General features: G+C 38.3%; 1 protein-coding gene across 4 annotated transcripts in view; it reads right to left on the bottom strand.

Annotated features, from left to right (window-relative positions):
- SPIRE1 (spire type actin nucleation factor 1) overlaps nucleotides 1–19,407 on the bottom strand; it is a 124,947-nt gene that overhangs the window by 44,965 nt on the left and 60,575 nt on the right. For all 4 annotated transcript variants that reach the window (XM_021527789.3, XM_077784425.1, XM_021527787.3 and 1 more), the window contains exon 4: nucleotides 2,520–2,645. In XM_021527789.3, coding sequence (XP_021383464.2) covers nucleotides 2,520–2,645 — 126 coding nt within the window. The remainder of the gene's footprint in view (nucleotides 1–2,519; nucleotides 2,646–19,407) is intronic.

The raw sequence follows: 19,407 nt of genomic DNA on the forward strand, positions 1-19,407 counted from the left end.
ATTTCCTTACTGAAGTATTCAGTGTTTATCCCTTTATACCCATTACTTATATGACAACAACAAAAGGAAAAGAAAAAAGGAATTCATTAGAAGAGTATTTAACTGTGCTCCTCATGACTTAAAATTCTGCTGTGTATTTGCAAGACAGAAGAGCATGTAAACAATAGCACAGCTTTTACTGGCACAAACCTAATGTGATCATATGATCCCTGTTTGCCTCAAGTATAAACTATAAAGGTCATTTTAAAATGGTGCAATAAGATTTACAGCATTGCACCTCATATTTTCTTCATACCTATTTTTTTGTTTTGTACATTTTATTATTTTCAAAATTAAATATCTTCCAAATCCATAGTTAGATAAAAGCTATGACCAAGGACCAAGCACATAATAAACCCAAAGTATTCAGATTCCAAAAGCTGCTTCCAGGATAATTTTCTCGGTAATTTCTTACATGTCTACTCAGGGACTGATCCAGAGTAAAATGAAATCAAAAGGTCAAAATCCTGGCCGTGGTTAGGTGCAGCAATAAAAGTCTTACTGATTCAGTAGGGCCAAAATTCCATCCACAAGGATTACTTCCTTTGACCTAAATGTGCTTTGAATCAATGCCTAATAGTCTGTGAGAGGCAAATGGCTTCTTTCATTTGGGATTAACTCATAGTATTCTCTATGGTGTGATCAGATGTTGTTGGGTTTTTATGCCCAATGATAAAAGGTGATTAAGTAATTTACAAATTCAAAATGCCTTTCCACTTCTAAAAATATTTTTAAAAATAATATTGTTAAGACATGATTTTACATGGTTATAGGTGAAAATACTTTATTTTGACCTTGACAACAAAGATGCCCTATTACTGTTCACTGTGGCCACAGTGTTTGAGAACTATTAGAAACTTAATTCCTCTCTGAGCAGAAAGAAGAACTCTGAAGGGTGTTATCTTTGAGCCCCAACATGGACTTTTCAATAGCTGTTGAGTGAGGTGTTTCCAGCACAGGTCCTTCCAGTTAATATATCCAGTAGTTAAAAGCCAAGATGTGAAATTAATGATGTCAAGGTTCGGGAGACAGCTTTAGCATGGAGATCTTGTATCCTGGCTGCTTCCTGTATCAGGGACATTGGATGCAGATGTCCCACTTTAGAAAACAAGTGGCTCTTTAGCCATGCTGACATTGCCAAAATTATCCTTATACGACATTGCTTTAGTTTAAAAATTGCTTTCAGTTTGAATAGGACTGGAGAAGAAGGGGAGATTAAATGTGACCTGTGCAGCAGAAAAACATCTCAGAAGGATTCACCCTCCTGGATGATGCATCTCACTCAGGAAGGAAAGAGCAGCAGCCCCTTATGTCTCTGACTAGTTTGCATCTTCCACCATCAGTGTGCTAAAATTTCTTTTGTACTCATCTGAGGCTCATCTGACCCTTTAATGAGCTGATTCAGCTCATTAACCTGATACGGAGTAACTCCTTTACTTTTTGTTTTGCTTGATATTTACTGCATTTGTTCCCTAGAACCAGAAGAAGGAAAACAGTGGGAGTGTGTGTGCGTGGGTGGAACAGCTCTGCCTTTTTCAGCAGCAAAATTTTTAGGTCAGCCTGTAAAATCTTAGCCTGTTTTTCAAAGGTACTGTAGATCTTGACTTACAAAAGAAAAGAAAATCCTTCAGGGATTTATTAAGAAAAAAAAATATGAAAGCATTGCTACTTGACAACTTTGCTTTGGTGAAGAAACCAGCTTTGAGAAATGAGTTTCCCTTCCTGCCCTTCCCCTCACCCACCAGTTTTCCAATGTTACCAGCACCCAGACTGTTTTAATACAATTGCTCACGGGGCCACTCTGCAGGCCACATCACTGAAACTATTTACAGTATCAACCTTAAAATCACTCTTCAGCCAGACTCGTTAATTGCAATGGTTCACAGGATGGCCTTTCAGCCAACAATAACAGCCAAACAAGCAGCGAACATAAGCATTGTGACCTGAAAAGGAAAATTTTTCTATTTTTAAAGTTGGCTCTGCTGTGAAACCAATGTGACAGACAACAAACTAATCATATAGCAAGAGGTAACAGAAGCTGCTGACTGGGGACAAAATATGAACAAGAAGAATGTCAGATAATTCTCAGCAAAGAGAATCCCCTCATGGTAAGGAGCTGAGGAAGAACAGGCAAAGCTGTGACACTTCCTAACATCCCCAAAACACCAGTGAAGAGTTTAGACTCAAATATATTGCATATATGATTGCAGGAATGGGTACATGTATGCAATGTGTTACCCTCCAAGAAAACACTCTGCTTTACTCCCAAATAGACTAATTAACAACCAATTATGAGGGATGTAAATGGTTACAGGCCAAAATTAAAAAAAAACCTCAGCTGAAGGAGTGTATTCCCTGAAAACTACAGATATCTCCTCAAGCATCTGACATTCCCTATTGGCTGGGTACAGAAGTGATTTTGTAAGCCAAATTCACATAGTGATAAGCACAAAAGCAGAAAACTTTCTCAGACTGCTTACCTCTTTTGCACTTTTAATTTTGGCCAGGAAAGTGTAGAGCTCCATTGTTTCGGCAAACAGAGCCCGACACACTGCTTGGTAGTGGTTGGGCGCCTCCGATCGGGTTGGCAGGTGGGCAGCACACAGCTAGGGAGAAAAATAAATAACAGGATCAAAACAATGCCCCATTGCTTTCATTAATGCTACAGAGAATGAGATAACATGAAAGTGAATGCAACTGAACATCAAGGGCACAAGCATCCATGAGACATTTTGGTTTAGTCAGGAATAATTGGGATGTATCTTCTAGACCTTCTGTTCCTCTGTTTTATGAGAAGAGTACTATAGGAATGGTAAGGTAGACCATGTTCTGGAAAACCAAGACACTGCCTTTTCATAACAAAAAATAAAAAAAGGTGGGGGGGACAATATAATTCAACGTGATTGTCATAATTGTGAAAACAAGCTATCTTACAGTAACAAATTTTGGGAAAACATACTTAATTCAAACCAGCTTTACCAGTAAGTGTTAAGTATTCCTATGAACATGGAAGAGAACTGTATCCCTACCAGCTTATGAAAGGATGGAAGGTAAAGCAAGGAAAAAAGTACAGTGCAATCATCAAGCTGAAACTCTGATCAGATTTATTTCAAGCAGCATGAAGATTTTAAAAATCAGCAAGAGCTATGGAAGCGCAGGCTTATTTATTGCTTTACCTCAGGCATTCATGAACAGTTCCAAACACAGGCATAGCTATTGCAAGGGAACCCTACAGGTTTCCATATGCCCTAAGCTTGCAAAACTCTGAAACCTTATTCAAATCACTAAGAATTATTCACAGTTACCGATGAACAGTCAGTCCAGCATTGCTTTTAGAGCAAAATATGCAGCTCCCATTTTCAACAAGAGATGATTCACTGAAACCATTTCATTTACATTTCAAACTGAGAACCTGAACAGTCTGAGTGACGTCCAGCTTCATGAACATATCATGTTCATGGAAATATTGGCTGAAAACAGACAGAATAAAATAACATCTATAATTTCTTTCCTAAACACTTTTACATTTAAAATATCCAAAGCTGAAACTTGAGTATGGATGGCTGTATACTGGTGTATATGTAAAAAAGAGTCTTAACCAAGGCCATAAAGTTGGTCTTGTTTATGTGGTTGTATAGTAACTATTTTTTATATATATATATACACATAGCTACATTTAGATCTCCAGAACTAAAGCTTGAGACAAAAACCCCTTTAGCAGAAGAGCCCTTAATTAGCCTAGTGGCATACTTGTCTAAATCTCTCCTGTTATTACAGTGAACACTGTGGTTACAAGGGGCACGATGCATGTAAAGCTCAGGCTGCTTTTCCATATTGCTTTCCATTTGATTTAAATCCATGCTGCCACTAAAAGGTGTGGTCCTGTGGCCTCCAGCTATAGGAATCCACAGACACCCTTATGCTGGCACAGGAGTTCATGCCCTAACTCAGAGATGATTACTCACCCAGACAAAAATTAACAATGTGAAGGAAGTGGAGCAGGAGACAATGACTCTTCATGGCAGGGACACACTCACAGAAGTGAAGGCAAAAAGGAGCAAGGAGAACGTGCTGCCAGGGTGGGAAAAGGGAGAAAGGGCTGAGCAATTGTGTTTGGGTACAGTCAGATTTAGACTGCCTCAACCCCATTGACAAGTTGCTCTCTGAAGGCATAGGCCCCTTGCTATCTTTTATTTCTTCCCATTAGAATAACAATACAGAGCTCAGGGCTCAGATTTGGTCAACTCCTTTGATAAACCTTTACAAGCACATTTGGACTCCTGCAATACCCTCTTCTGATTATGTACCCATATGTATTTATCTCTTTTAGTTGTAAAAAAGAATATACATACAGAAAGTTTTTATATATATATGTGTGTGTATGTGTGTATATTTTTATTCCTTTCTATATATTTTTCTTCCACGTAGGAAATGCAAGGCAGCCATGTTCATGAAATTGCCCTTGATTCCTACACTTCACATTTTATGTTTTTTACAGTGAATGGCCAAAATTTTCTTACACTCTTCAAATTTATTTCTGGTTAATCACAAGGACATAGTTGACATATGTCTCCCTTTTTGTCCCCACTCCAACTCTCTCCTTTTTTTCCTCCTTTTTTCCTCCTTTTTTTTTTAATTTTCATTTTTTCCTTTTTCCCTTTTTAACAAATCAGATCATCTCCTTGGCAGATGAAGGGAGAAAAACCAAAACAGATGCACACCTAATGTGTGCAATAGTGATAACACCTACCAAAAAGATATAAATCTTTAAACATCTCCCTTAATGAAAATACGAGGATATTAGACCAGTTGTGCTCTTTTTTCTCAATATTGAACCATGTCCTTACTTGCCTTACTATGTTTTCATTTTCTAGTTATTAATTATAGTACAGAAAAAAGAGTTTCTAAAATACACTACTTACAAAAATAAAAATAATAGCAACAGCAATTTTGAAAAAAGTAATAAAATGTTAGAAGTCTTCATAGCTGAGCATAAAATTTTATTATTATACAGACTGCACACAGGTTTTTAAGAATCCCTTTTTTCTTTATTCAGAGGCATGTTAATTAGAAACATGTTGCATCAAATATTGAGAAAGTTAATGAAATGCAGTGGTGACAAGTTCAAGCAGGGAATGGTTGTAATATTGATTCTATTAGTGAACATAAAGTAAAGCAAAAAAAAAAAAAAAAGCCTGCTGCTGAATGGAAGTTACAAAAGCAATCACATAAAACCTGAACATTTGCTTTGCAAACGTTAGCTGCAGGTATTAAAAGAGGGCCAGCAGCTTCTACTAACTTTCATGTTCTGAGAAATCAGTTTCTGAGTGATGTTATATTATGTGAAGATGCATTACATAATAAAACTCCTTGTGGTAATATTAAGTCAAACAACTCAACATGGGATTTTTGGATTAGGGAAGGTAAGCCTGAAGAAAAAGGAAAATGTAAATAGGACAGGCTGATTTTTTTTCCCCTTTTCATTATAATATATTGTACTTGCACATTGGTTCAGAACGCCTGACAAGCTGTAACTTCTGCATGAAAAAATGCTACAAAATCTAAGCAGGCACGGCAAATCAAGCATGAAATGTCACTTCTAGCCTGAGTTCAGGATATTTATCCACTTAAAATATTTTAAATGTTTAAGTTTATGGTAGTAGTGTTTGAAAGGCTATGTTATTGTAACACGCAGCAAAAATCCCAGTCAGTATGCTTTAAAAACTGAGATATGAAAGGAAAGGTACCTAATAAACGCCTCCTCTTACTATGTCATAGTGGTAGTAGTGTAAGAAGGATTAAGATCATATATACAGTCTTTTCCAGTCATTTTGAGGCTGTATGCTTATTCTGACACTTGCCTTTTCATACCTCATGATACAACTTAAAACTACCCTAAGGGAATGAACTCGAACAGTGCCCAGAGCTTAATACAAGGCCTGTTTGTTCTGCTTCCAAGAAGTCTCAAAAAGTATGGCTCAAAACAAATTATGTGGTCTTTGCAAACAGATGAAATAATAAAAATATTATCAACTACTGAAACATTGACTAGCTCAGTCTGTAAATATTTCCAATTGCAATCATTATGAAGACCTGAGATTTCTGAATTTTTTTTTCCTAACTGAGCCTATCTGAAACCCCAGCTTGACCCAAAGCATTCAATCTTTGCTTAGATCACTAAGAAGATTAGAGGCTGTTTCCATCCACATTCAGGGTTCACAGGAAAAAAAGGCATTATGTAAATATCATAGCCTTGCCAGCTCCTCCAACTTCATCCTCAGTTGACTAGGAAACAGGGTGCACCAAGCCAAAGCACTGCTAACAGGAATCACAATTTAACCATCTGAAGAGATCAAACAGCATTTCTTGCATTTGTTTGAATATATTCCAGCAAGGCCTCCATAAAGTTACAAGAAATACAACTGACTCTCCCACTAAAATGCAGCTAAGTTTTGCAAAACCATTTTGGCTAGATATATACTGGAAGCTTCATCAAAACACCTGGGCTGCTGGAATTAAGATTTCAGAAGACAAAGAGTGTTTCCACTTGTAATTATCTTGTGGAATGCACCACAAAGAAGAAAAAGATTTCTTTTTCCCATGGGCCACAAAGACAGGCCATTGATATTATGCAAAACATATTACCAGCCTGCAAATGCCAGGCTTGTTAAGTGTTTTGAAAGCCCTGGAGTATTAACAAAGACTTAAAAGATGTACTTTTTCTTAGGCAACAAGAAGAAATTACTTTAACCAACAGATCACTGAACAGGCAAGCGTACTAGGTATTTGCCTCATGCTTTGCAGTATGGTACTGCAACAGGTTCACAAAATAAAACTCAGCTTGAGATGCCTTTTCAAGTCAAGGCTATTTTCTGAAAGATTTTGTCTCCATGAAAATAAGTTTATGGTTAGGCTTTTGTTTTCTTATATATCCTTCTTAATATGAATATGAACTTCAAGAAGCCACATACCTTACTAGAGAAATGTTAGCAAGACAGTACCTGCACATTTGTAAAATTCAACCAAGCATTTTGCTTTGCTTCATTATCCAGAATAATGTTGAGAGATGGGCTGTTGAGAGGAGTAAATGTTCTGTCAGTTTGTAAGATGTTTCTGCCTGCTAGGAGCACCCCTGTGCACAGTCCCCACAACTTAGGCACAGTACAAGTTTTGAGGTGGCTTTCACGACACCTGGAGCCATCTCACCTGCCTCCCAGCACTTCAGAGCTGCTCTCTCAAACACTCCAGGCAGCCATGTGCCCTGGCTCTGCCGCCTGTACCTGCAGTGGGGCAAGGGCTGCCTGGTCCCTCTGATAAGGATTCTAGGGGAATACTACTGAGGAAAGGCTGCAGTAAGATAAAAGGGATGGGAGCTGAGTTAGCTATTAATCCTCAATATAAATTAACAGAAAATACAGAAAGTATTCACAGAAAGTTACTCTCCACCTGCAAATATGTGGCAACTTTTTAATTAATATTTTAAATAATCCTTTGCAAGTGCCATGGAATGTTCAATTGCTTGGCATGTGAGTTCCTAGTCAGTTTTGGTATAATTTCTGGAAATTGAAGGAAATTGCTAGTACCAAGCACATCTACCTCAGCATTTAAGAGTGGTCTCCAGCACTCTGGTAGGGCCTTCCCTTGTGCTGGTATTTCTTGTTTTGATCATTGCTTTGGGGTGGACAAGGGAAGTACTATACAGTCCCCTACTTACACAATTTCTAAATTTAATGTTTTAAGTGATCCTCCCCATAAAGTAATTTAATAAATACAGTTTTTTCTTTCCTGATTTTCTTTCCTGATTCCTTTCTAGTATGACTCTGCAAATGCAGCAGAGCTATTGCATTTAGCAATAACAGGTATAATTTTAAGAAACAGTGGCCTTGGTTGATTCTCTCTTTCAGGACTGTGTAAAGGACACAACAAGGTAGATGCTGAAATTAAAGCCAAAATTGCAAATGGAAATTGGATGATGCAAGGATTAAAAATGCTGCTTTGCATAGGATCCTGATCCTTAAAGAAATGTCCACTTGTCTGTATCAGATAATTGTCATCATCACCACTAACTACCCTCTGCTTTGCAAAGTGTAAGGATTAAAGGCTTTGAGCAAATTATTTATATATATGCTGAAATGTCAAACAGGAATGGACTAACAAATGTTTACAAATGCCGACCTGAGTCAAAACTTAAGTCAGCCTGGAAGTAAAATTGGAAGATGCTTGTCATGAGGGTAGACTGAGCTGGGAAATGCTGTTGTGAGGTTTTGGATGCTGCTGTTGTTTTAGAAACACAAAGCAAAACACATGGCTTCAAAATGTGGAGGATGAAGCTGGTTCATAGTTAAGGACTCCCTTCCACTATTTTTTCCTGAGCAGAATATCTGTCCTGACACTGTTTCCTTCAGGTATCAATTGCACTGAGGTGCTGACCACCATGATTCATTTTCTTTCTTAAGATCTTAACACTACACAACTATGTGATGAGTCTTAACTACTTTTCCATGCTATTAGACTGAATTTAAGCAGTGATGAGAGTCTTGATAAAATTTCAACAGACAGCAACTACAAGACTAACACTTCACTGAACTGTCTCACACATAAACTTCAACTTTACCCAACAACAGGCAATTAAAGGTGAAGATAATTTGTAATCTGTTACATTTATATGATACTATCATTAGGTAAATGAGTCTTACAAATATTTAACATAATTACAAACATTTTTGAAACTACTTAAAACTTACACTGGTGTCAGGAAGAGAAAAGCAAACTCCACTATACATTACTGACTACATCTCAATTTTTAAGCCAAATCCTGTATTTTTCATGCTCAGTGAACCCTATTCTCACTCTTTATTAGCTTTGTAAGAATGCAGGAAGACCATCAAAACAGACTTGAAATGAAAGTCAACCTATGTTTTTTTGAGACAATGATTATTTCCTCTGGACATTTTGATATTAAGTTTTCAATGACTGACTAATTTTATGTGCTAGTGCAGACTTCTTGACAAAGTTACATTTGTATAAATTCTCATTTCTACTTGAAAGCTACAAGGATATTTTTACCCCTGAAATACAGCCCCCTGCATACAGCTGTTTCTGGACTATGTGTTAGATGTATTGTTACACTGTCTTTACACAGTGCACTAACAACATCCTGCTTCTCAAAGAGACTTGTCTCAAAAGAGCCAATTAAGTGAAAACCAATTCTGTATTCTCTCTTAGTTTCAGGAAAACTGTGCTCTGTTGTTTCTTAGCAGAATAATGGAGGAATTAATAATATAAATATGCAGTAATCTGAATTTGCTAGCTCTCATTCTTTGACTATTCAGTGGAACATCAATGGGATTATTCATGGGCAAGGGAGAAACCCTACCATTTCTATTTTCCCATTTTTTTTACATGAAATGTCAATCTCTGCAACACTTAGCAAAACCACTAGGTAGCCTGCCAGCAACAACTGCTTTCTAAAGGTGTCTGCTTCACAGGTAGACAACAGCTTATTGCAACTCTCATCTGTACCACTCACACATCTGCATTTCATGCTGGAGCAGCAGAGTGAAGGATGAGACGGAGGCATCTGGGTAAGAAAACCAGCTTCAAAAGCAGAGTAGAGGCGTAGATGGGAAAACATGATAAAACTGGATAATTAAAGGAGAAGGGGAGTGGCTGCGCATATTCACAGGGCTACCTGTAGTTATTTAGCTAACAGCCCATTAAGCTGTGGAACCACCCTTCGCATTATTAAATAATTTAGACCTGAACAACTGCTAGCAAAGAGCTGCACCCTTGTAATGCCATTTTGTGTGTTTGCCATGTTGCTCAGGCCCTCCTGAAGCACTACTGAATTTCTGCTTCTGCTCAGGAGAAGAAAGGAGAGTCGGTTTTGTACCAGAATGCCTGGCATGTGCAGCAGAGAATGAGGGCAGGAGGAAAGCTCTTCTTTCTTCCCCTCTCCCCAAGACCCAACACAAGCAGATAAAGCAGTGTTTACACCCAGGCTGCTGCTTGAAAGAAAAAAACCAAAACCAGACCACCCCAGGAAAAACAGTAGGAAGCAGGGAAGTTTTTAAAACAGTTTAAACGAGAAAACAATTTTATCAAAAGGTACAAAAAAATGTTGGGGAATGACCCTTAAATCAGAAACCTCATCACAGTGACACATGTAGAAAAGAAAGGAGAGAATACTGCAGAATAGAGGCTGTATCTCCCACTTCTTGAATAATGCCCATCAATCTCATCACTACACAGTTCAGATGTTTGAGTACATTCTAATTGAGAGACAATATATTAATGTAAGGCAGTTTATTCATGAGACACTTAAAATCCAATTAAAATATATCAACTAAAATAAAAACATACACTTTCCTTGGCAGCAATTTACAGTTCACATACAAAGCTTTAAAGTGTATGTGTGTGTGGGAAGCTTGTTTGTTTTTATGTGAAGTGCTGAAACTTCTCTCAGTAGGCATAACAATAATAATAATTTGCTTTCATGTTTTGTCCTGAAGCATGACTTTTTTTTCTTATCCAGAAACCAGCTTTCCAGACACATAACCAAATAGACAGCATTACTAAGCATAACAAGCTTTTAAACTTCACTCCCAATGAAAAAATCAAGTCACTTCTAACCAGTCTCATTTTGCTTTCATTAGACCTCAGTGTATGGAAAGCTATTCTACTCCTTCATGTGTGCCTACTCCTTATTTGTACTACCTTTGTCAGGAAAACCAGGTCTTGGAACCATGATTGCATGAAAAAGGCCTACAGAAAAATTCTTTCTCTTCATCCAGGCCTACAGAAAAATTCTTCCTCTTCTTCCAGGCAAGTATGCTTAACACTTTTCTGTTAAAATTTATAGCCACTGAATCTACATTGCAATTGTCTTATCAAGCATATCAGTTACATAAATGTTAAATATGCCACTCTAAGAAAGATATGAACAAAATTATTTAACCCACAATTTATTGATTAAATTGATTAAGTAATTTTGATTCAAATATATATGCTTGCTTATTCAAACAGAATAGATATCCAATAAATCAGAACTTTAAATGTATTTAAAAGCATTATTTTCTCCTCAGTTCCCTCTGTTTGTAGTGATGGTGCCCGTTTTTGTCCTTTTACTTACACACAATTCATTCCTGGAAATTGTCTCCAGGATGGTAATTACTAGAAATTGAATTACCTGGAGCCAATGGCTCCTAGGTAACAGTCCCAGAACACAGGTGGGATTAACCACCTGTAGGGACTGCAGATGGTGTTTATACTGCCTTGAATGCTCAGAGGCTTGAGGAAAAGACAACTCTGCTGCTTCACTTTGCCTCCACATGCTTCTTACCATTGGCAGCAACAGGAGTAAAAGCACCACTCTGTCACTGTTCAAGGCCAGTTCATGTTCCCCAAACTGTGTTGAGTCTGCACGGTGGGGACTGTAGCTGTGCTGCTGGGGCTCTGTCACTGCCTTGCAGTCCATGCCCACACATATTCATTCTCCCTTGTGATATTAGGAAGTACAAATTTTATTTTTGTCTGTGCAGCTGAGGTCAGTGCAAAGCTCAGTGGGCTGGTCAGGAATCTTTTTTGATATGGAAAACAAACAAAAAAATCTGGACCAAAGCCATCGCTGACCAAATCACGTATGATGCTACAGCATATTTTTCCCTGATCTCTTGGTCCATTTGCACTTGTATCTGCTCAAAAGGTCTTGCTCTCCATATGAACATTTAGGATGGACAGCTGTAGCGAATTATTGAGCATCTTGCAGTGATTTATAGTTTTCTTGAAATCTTAGGTCTTGAACTCATAGGAATATATACAAAATATAACCTTTATTATTTCTAATTGAGATTGTGAATATTCTAGTATATTTAAAGGCTGATCTCTTGCTGCAATTTTAAAATACATTAGTTTCTTCACATCATGACTTCTTGGAGGAGAAAGCAATGAGTCTCTGCTTCCAAAAGAGATGAACAACACAGACCCCAACACAAGATGGGAACCCAAAGATGGAGAGAAAGAGAGATTGTCCCTTGCTAATAAACTGAACACAAGAAAATTTCTTCCTCTTCCTTAGGGTTTGACTGTTCTTTCTAACAGTTATCTTGTTTATTTCAAAATATGCTATTTGTTGAAGTAGGCCAACCCATGCACCTGGACCAATCTCTGACTGCAAAACCAAGCAGTTTGTTTTATTTTCAAATAAACTTCCCTGTACTTTCAAATGCTGAACATTCTTTTGGAAATGAATTTACACTCAGAAAACATATACATAGTTTAAAGTAGTTGAAGAATTTTTCCAACCTTTATTACCTTGCTTTTAATTAGCATAAAATAATTTTGCACTTTAGGTTATTTCAACCATATCAGATATGTCTTACCATTCTTATTTGAGATGGAACCTTGTAGAAACAAGTATGTTCCTCACTAAAAGGGATGTGGCCCTCAACAGAGAACAGTTCAGGGAACAAAAAACAAACAGCAAAAAAACCCAACAATAAAAAAACCCCACACAACACAACCCAGCTACCACCCACCTCTTCATCAAAATCTTATTATCTGAAGGGAAAAAAAGAAAATGGAGGTAGGCAAACCATTTTTCCAGTTCTCCAGTGAAGTGCTGCATGGCTGCTCTGTTTTCAAAAACAGCCCTTGAAATAATTAAACAATTTTGTGCCAAGTACTCTAAGGACCTGCACCATAGGTAATTATTTACCTGTTCTCAGTTACACATCATGAAAGATATATCTTTACAAGTCAGGCAGGAACTCCCAGCTCAGTTCTTCAACTTCAAAGCTACCTTTAAAACCACTGGCACTTGCAGAGGCATCTACTACATGTCCATTGAAATTGATGCTTTTACATGATAAGTCTATCAATGCCTTCTAAAACAGAAATATAAAGGGAATTATATCTCTGGAAGGTAATTAATACTCTAGCGACCTCCATCCACAGAGAGTAAGGTTATCAAAGGGGTGATCATGGTAGAGTACTCTCCTTCATGTACTCAAAGACCAATTGTTATTCTTGGACAACTCTTTTCTATACTAACATTTTTCATAATAAAACCACTTTTGAAGGCTGAAAGTCAAAGCAGATATATTTCTAAAAACCAGGGTTTTAGAGGAAAGTACAGTAACTAGAAATGCAAGTATATACATCTATTTCAAATATGCTACCTTCAGAAAGATGAAAGGCAGTTTAATATCTATTTCATACTGAGTTTTATAGCAATGGATAAAGGGACATAACTAACACATTGGCAAAGTTCCTCAACTGGAGGCATCCAAACCAAATTTCAGACATACCATCACATCTACCAAAAGACTGGTGTAAAACTGATGAGTGTTAAAGCCCACAGATTGTTCTGTTAGCAAAGATAACTTAAAACATCACTCTCTTGTCAAAAACCCCAAAACTGTTTCTAAAGGACTTTTTGCCAGTATCCTGAAGTACAAATCAGTGTCCCACAAGAAAGATGGCTTCAAGAGGAATCCTGGGGAGGCAGGGAAGGCAAGGAGGGATCAGTTCCTTCAAACTCTGCATGACACCAGCAAGGAGCTGCCAAGAAACCACTCTGCTTGCAGCACCTTCATTAAAAGGCCTAGATAGCTGCCAAATTACCTTGAAAGAGAGGTTATCTTTATCTGCCAGAGTGGTGAAGAAAATTAATAATCCTTTTATTGTGGTAGGCACGCAAGACAAAAGAGGCTTGTGGGGGGTATCTAGTTATCTTGCTAGTTATCTCCCTTCAGCTGCTCTCTGCCCTGAACCCAGGCACAAGCAATACCTGCCAACCTATTACAAACCTCCTGAGTTTCACCTTCACAGCAGCAAGTGTCCTGAACACAACAGAAAGGCCCGTCCTGTTCTACCTGCTTGCTTGACCATAGACCCAGGCTGGGAGCAGGTGGGTCCCATCCATCCCCTGGCCACCAGGAGAGCACCTGGGAGGAGCAGGCATGTTCCCTCTCTCCCTGTCCAAGTAGGAAAGCAAGCCCAACTCATAGCATTCCAAGGTAAGGTTTTTTTGCTGGTTTTTTTTTTTTTTTTTTTAAAGTACGGACAGATTTCAGCACTTCTGCTGAAGGTGACACCATAAGGCCAAGTGCCTCTGGCAACCAGATTTCACTGGAAAGTCCCCAGCAAAGTGCCTTGGCTCCAAACACAGTGGGCACCATTACCAGGGCAAGAAATTGCAATAAGCACCCTCCTTTGCTCACTGGCACACTCAAATGTGAAAAGGACTGACATCACCTTTTAAAAGGAGCACAGTGCTTACTTTCAAAGTAAAGCTGACCACATGTTGACCTCCAGTTACACTGCCCCAGATGAAAAATCAGGACAACTGTTTGAGACACCAAATGACATCACTTTAATTAATGAAACCTGTCTATCAACATAATTCACTTAAACACTTGTCACGTTCAAAGCAGCTTTAAAATTACTTTGAAGGGATTTAGGTAAACTGTCCCCAGCTTTCTTCATCAAGCTAAGGTACAAGAATCCCTTCACTTTCTATATGGGTTTATAAGAAAGTAAACACAAGGACAAACACAAGGACAAAATTAGCTCACTGGGTATTTTTATTACTAAATGTGTATTGCCTAGAAAACGTATTCCTTATTTTTTTTACTTCTGGGCCATTAAAAATAGTTCTAAGTGTGACATGCTGCTTCTGTCCAGACATGAAAGACGTAATAAATCTTGCTAATACTGGTCTGAACTTCAGTTTTTTCACTTGTTTTTTTAATATCACACGCTACCACAGAAGATTTTTTAAAAAACAAACCCTATAGCTAACTTTCTTCTCTTAATACTGTCCTGTTTTTAAACATCACCTTATAATCTTTCTTTTTCAAAGGGTGGATTAAGGACAGTGATATCTTACACCAACCTATGTAAGTATATGTGACTGTATGAAATACATAAATGGGGGCTTGTTCCATACAGTGTGATGTAACGGACTGGTAGATGTGAATTGATTAGAAGGGACCAGTTTATAAAGAGATTTGGCTTCATGAGAATTTGCTGACATAAACCAAGTGTTGGTCTTAATGCTCACATCAAGAAATCTTGGCATGCTAAAAAGAAAAAATAATACAATTCCTCATTAGGACCTTCTTGTCCCAACTCCAAGCATGCTTTGTCCTAAGAGAAGGCTAAAAAACCTCCAAACCTAGTGAACTTGCTCCAAAAACCCCAACCATACAACTCTCTTTTGGTTTAAATCACCCAAAGTATCATGTTCTTCCCTGCCAACATGAGTGCAATAACTACAAAACAAATGCCTGTTTTTTCTAGTGCTTAAAATCAAGTTTCTGGCCTCTTTCTATGAGATAAATAGATAAATAGCAACAAAACAAAGGGTTTTGTTCTCTCTTCAGTGCAGAGGCAATAAAATGCCTGTTTTCCATTCACCCAAGCGTCCGAAAAGGATCTTCCTAGTGCCTTCTTTACAGCCTTTACACAAAGCCAACCCAGAGCAGCGTGTGAAGCTCTGCCACTGCGTGCAGCTGCCTGCCCTTAGCACAATCCCTGAGCTCTCTGTCCTTGTCAATCCCTCAGCTAAGTATTCCTCCTAAGAGGGTCTAGTATGGGTCTCCAAACAACAACTACTCATGCTTGCTACTAAGTGCTGCCAGTTTGCTTTGCCTCCTCACATAAAATCCCCGAATTCCCATGCCTTTCTATAGCATGCAGGCTGCCCTACACCTTCCCCTTCAGTAAAAGCTCTGCCAAGCTTAGTAGATCCAAGGAATTTATCTCTTGGGACCACTTGATTCAGTTGCACAGATTAGTGTGAATTATCTGAAAAGCTGCTAGGTTAAAACGTTCAAATCATTCCCCAAAATTCCACATACCCGACCCACTATGAAGAAGCTTTGGAATGCATGGTCCAAAGTTCGCAGTGAGGCAAACCTGAAAATACATGAGAAGTGCCCTGAAGCCATCACCCAGAAGAATCCTGCTTTTCCCACTGTGTTATTTCATTAAAAATATTTACAAATCCGTCACTTAAAAACAAACTCAGGGCCATGCATCCTGCAGACAAGAATCTTTTGAAAGCTACCTCTTAGGAGTGCTTCAGTTACCATGCTATTTAAGGATGATGGAAGTGAATGTTTTAAACAAAAACCTACTGTAAAAAACCTTTTACTAAGCAATGCAAAATATGCCCTGTCTTCAGACCAATCTTTGGGATAAATACGATATCCTGCCTTTTAGATGTGGATCTTCAGGGATCAACACAGACTAGCAGACACTGTTTATTTCTTTGTATCAAATGGCCTTATCTCATTTAAATATTTTGCTAAAATACAGCATGCAACAGTACACCAAGCAAAAGGGAGCAGATAATAGTATAATAGGAGCACAGTAGTCAAGAGCATATTAGAAAAAAAATCACATAGATAAAAGAGAGTGATTATTATTTTTTACAATTAATGGTACTTTTAAATCAATTCTATGACCTTTCCTCCAAATATTAAATTTCTTTTTATACTGTTACTGGCACTGAAATAAATACACCAAAAGAAATTTTGCCTCAAGCCCAAGGCTCCCTCTTGAATAATTCAAAAGCAAAAAGATCACAGTGGCTTAATTAAAGGGCCCTCCCTCAGTTTCTTTACTTTTCCCATGTTGCTGTTACAGGACAATATGCTTCTGTAAGGAGTTAAGTAATTTTGTAGCATCTATGCTACTTCTATCTTCTTTGGCAATGCAATTACACCATTATAAGTGACTCTGGACTAGCAATATTGACAACTGAAATGCACATAGTTTTTTACATAATTGCTATCAGAAAGACAATCTTCTTAGCATACTCATATTTAGTGATTTATTTCTTGGCAAGATCTAAAAAAGGCAAAACTTCCACAGCCACTTAACCTCTTCCACTTTCCTCTTAACCTCTCTCCTGAATAGACTGATGGATTGTGAGGCTCTAACACCTCAGAGAAGTTAGGAACTCCACAATTTATAGAGGACAAGCACTATTAGACTCTGCCATTGGACCTTTTCTTTCACCCTGGAAGGCATAATACATTTTACCCCAGCTAAATCAGTTGGACTAATTAAGTTCTCCCTCATCCCACAAATCCTGCTTCTCTCATGCCTGTAGAGCACTAGAGGTACAAGAACATCCACAATGCCTATTTTAAATGAGCTGCAGATGCACAACTTAAAAACTGCAGAAATAAGTTCATCTGCTGTTTTGAACATGGTCAGTGAGTGCGCTGACTGGGAATCTGCAGCACATAATACTACACAAGAAACCTGCCCATCAGTTTTGCTGTCACCATTCATTTACCTGTCTACTGAAACATGTATCCCACACATAATGGATGTAATCCAGGGGGTCCTGGGAAGCTACACTGGAAATTCCTCATGGGTTATCCCCTGTTGGATGCTGGCATTACATGGATTGCAAATCAAACACTTGCAGGCATGACAGAAGATGTCATGTGAGCCTGTGTAAGAGTGGCCTTCACTTCTGAAGTAGCTAAAGGAACCTGCAGAGATAAAAAGCTACCAGAAACACCACAAACATCCCAGTCTGCCAAGCCTACATGGGTAGAAAGGATTCTGACAAGGTGAACCTTTGTCAAATCCTAATGTTAAGACAAGCTGCTGTTCTGGCTAATTTTTCTGAGCAGATCTACTGCCTTTACCAGGCTGACAGCGAATCTGAAAAACACATCATTGCCTTCTGTGCACTTATCAGTTTTAACACCTGGAGAAGAGGGAAGTTAAGAGTTGGAGAGGAGACTCAGGCAGATCCCTCCAGCTTTGGCCAGGTCAGGCAGCACTGCTTTGCTGAATGCTTGCAGTTAATCTGTAGGGCAGAGAAGATGTGGGTCCTTTTTGTAATAGTGGCCCTGCTCTTTTCCTTCTTTGTTACAGGTCTCTACAGCTTTACTGTGTTAATTGACCATTACCCTGATTTCCTCTCATTACTTAGAATTTCAAATTAATCTGATCAAACAGAACATGCCTTGTGAAAGTAAACACTCATTGATCTACTTCAGTCTCCAGGGTATATTTTAGGCAGTGCAGGCTCACACAGATTCTTTGATACTTTGAATATATTATTTCTTACAGAATGCTTTGCACATTTTTGAACTTGTATTTTTTTATTGGATAACTGGAGCTCTGTCATGACAAATTCTGCCTTTTATGCATTATGGGGCACCATTCTTGCCACCAAAGAATTCTTCCACCTGCACTAAAATACGGACCTTTATTTTTACCCATGTATTTATTTTTACCTGTATTTACCATGTATTTATTTTTATGCTGTAATTTATTAAAATTACAGCATAAAAGTCACAGAGGAAAAAAGTCCCTGCCCTACTGCACCTCCTTTAGATGCATAATAGCCACACACACATTTCAGATATATTCTAACCTTCCCATACATAAAAATAATCTGAACACCCCATCTGTGTTTCCTGTTTTCGTTGGACAACACCTTGGATTCCTCAGACTATTATATACCTTAGACAGGTTATACCAGTATAATTGTGTGAATTATGGGTACAGGGGTTTTAAACCAGTGTAGATGTGCTACTGTGAGCCATAAACCATTGCAGGAAAGGTCATTTGGTTTTGTCTCCCAGCTTGGAGTAAGACACTCCCATCTATCTAAGCCCATATTGATGGAAGGAATGTTTACAAGAATAATTAAAGCACGGAAGACAAAAATTCTTTTTAAATGGAAAGACTAAGGTCTTAAGGGACAACTTCCTTGCAAGTACATCAGGTATAAGCCCTTCATATCAAAGCCCTATTATTATTATTGTTAAATACTTTTATTTTAATATCAGCAACATGGAGATATTGCTCATATGTTACAAACACTCAAACATGCAGAGAGACACTCCTGCTTAATTTTGCATTCTGTCCTCAGCTCAGCTCTGTGGGCCTGCACAGTACAGGAGCTTCCAACTCTGGCTCTGGCCATGACTCAAGCCAGGAATGCTGTATACTCTGCACCTGCACAATTGTTTGTGGCACAAAATAGATGAAGGAACTGATTGAAGAACAAAGGCAAACAAATAAACTTTTAGGATGCTGTGACAACACACAGGTGACAAAGGTCCCAGCAAAGGTGACAGCACAGAGAAACACACTGCGTTTTGAATGGATAACCATGATGCACAAGGCTTGCTTGGGCAAGAAAAAAGCAGCAGGTTTACTGCATTTCTAAGACAACTCAAAGTTCTCTCAAAGCACAGTGAAAGAATAAGAAAAGGCCTGTGGATGGGTTCTATTCAGCCAAGATCCATATATCCCTTTGCTAGTCCAATCTCAGTAATTGTTTTGTAGGAGTCCCAAAGGGAATGCTTGAACACATACTCACACAGG

The sequence above is a fragment of the Lonchura striata genome, chromosome 1, assembly GCF_046129695.1.
Source record: "Lonchura striata isolate bLonStr1 chromosome 1, bLonStr1.mat, whole genome shotgun sequence".
Classification (NCBI taxonomy): Eukaryota; Metazoa; Chordata; class Aves; order Passeriformes; family Estrildidae; genus Lonchura; species Lonchura striata.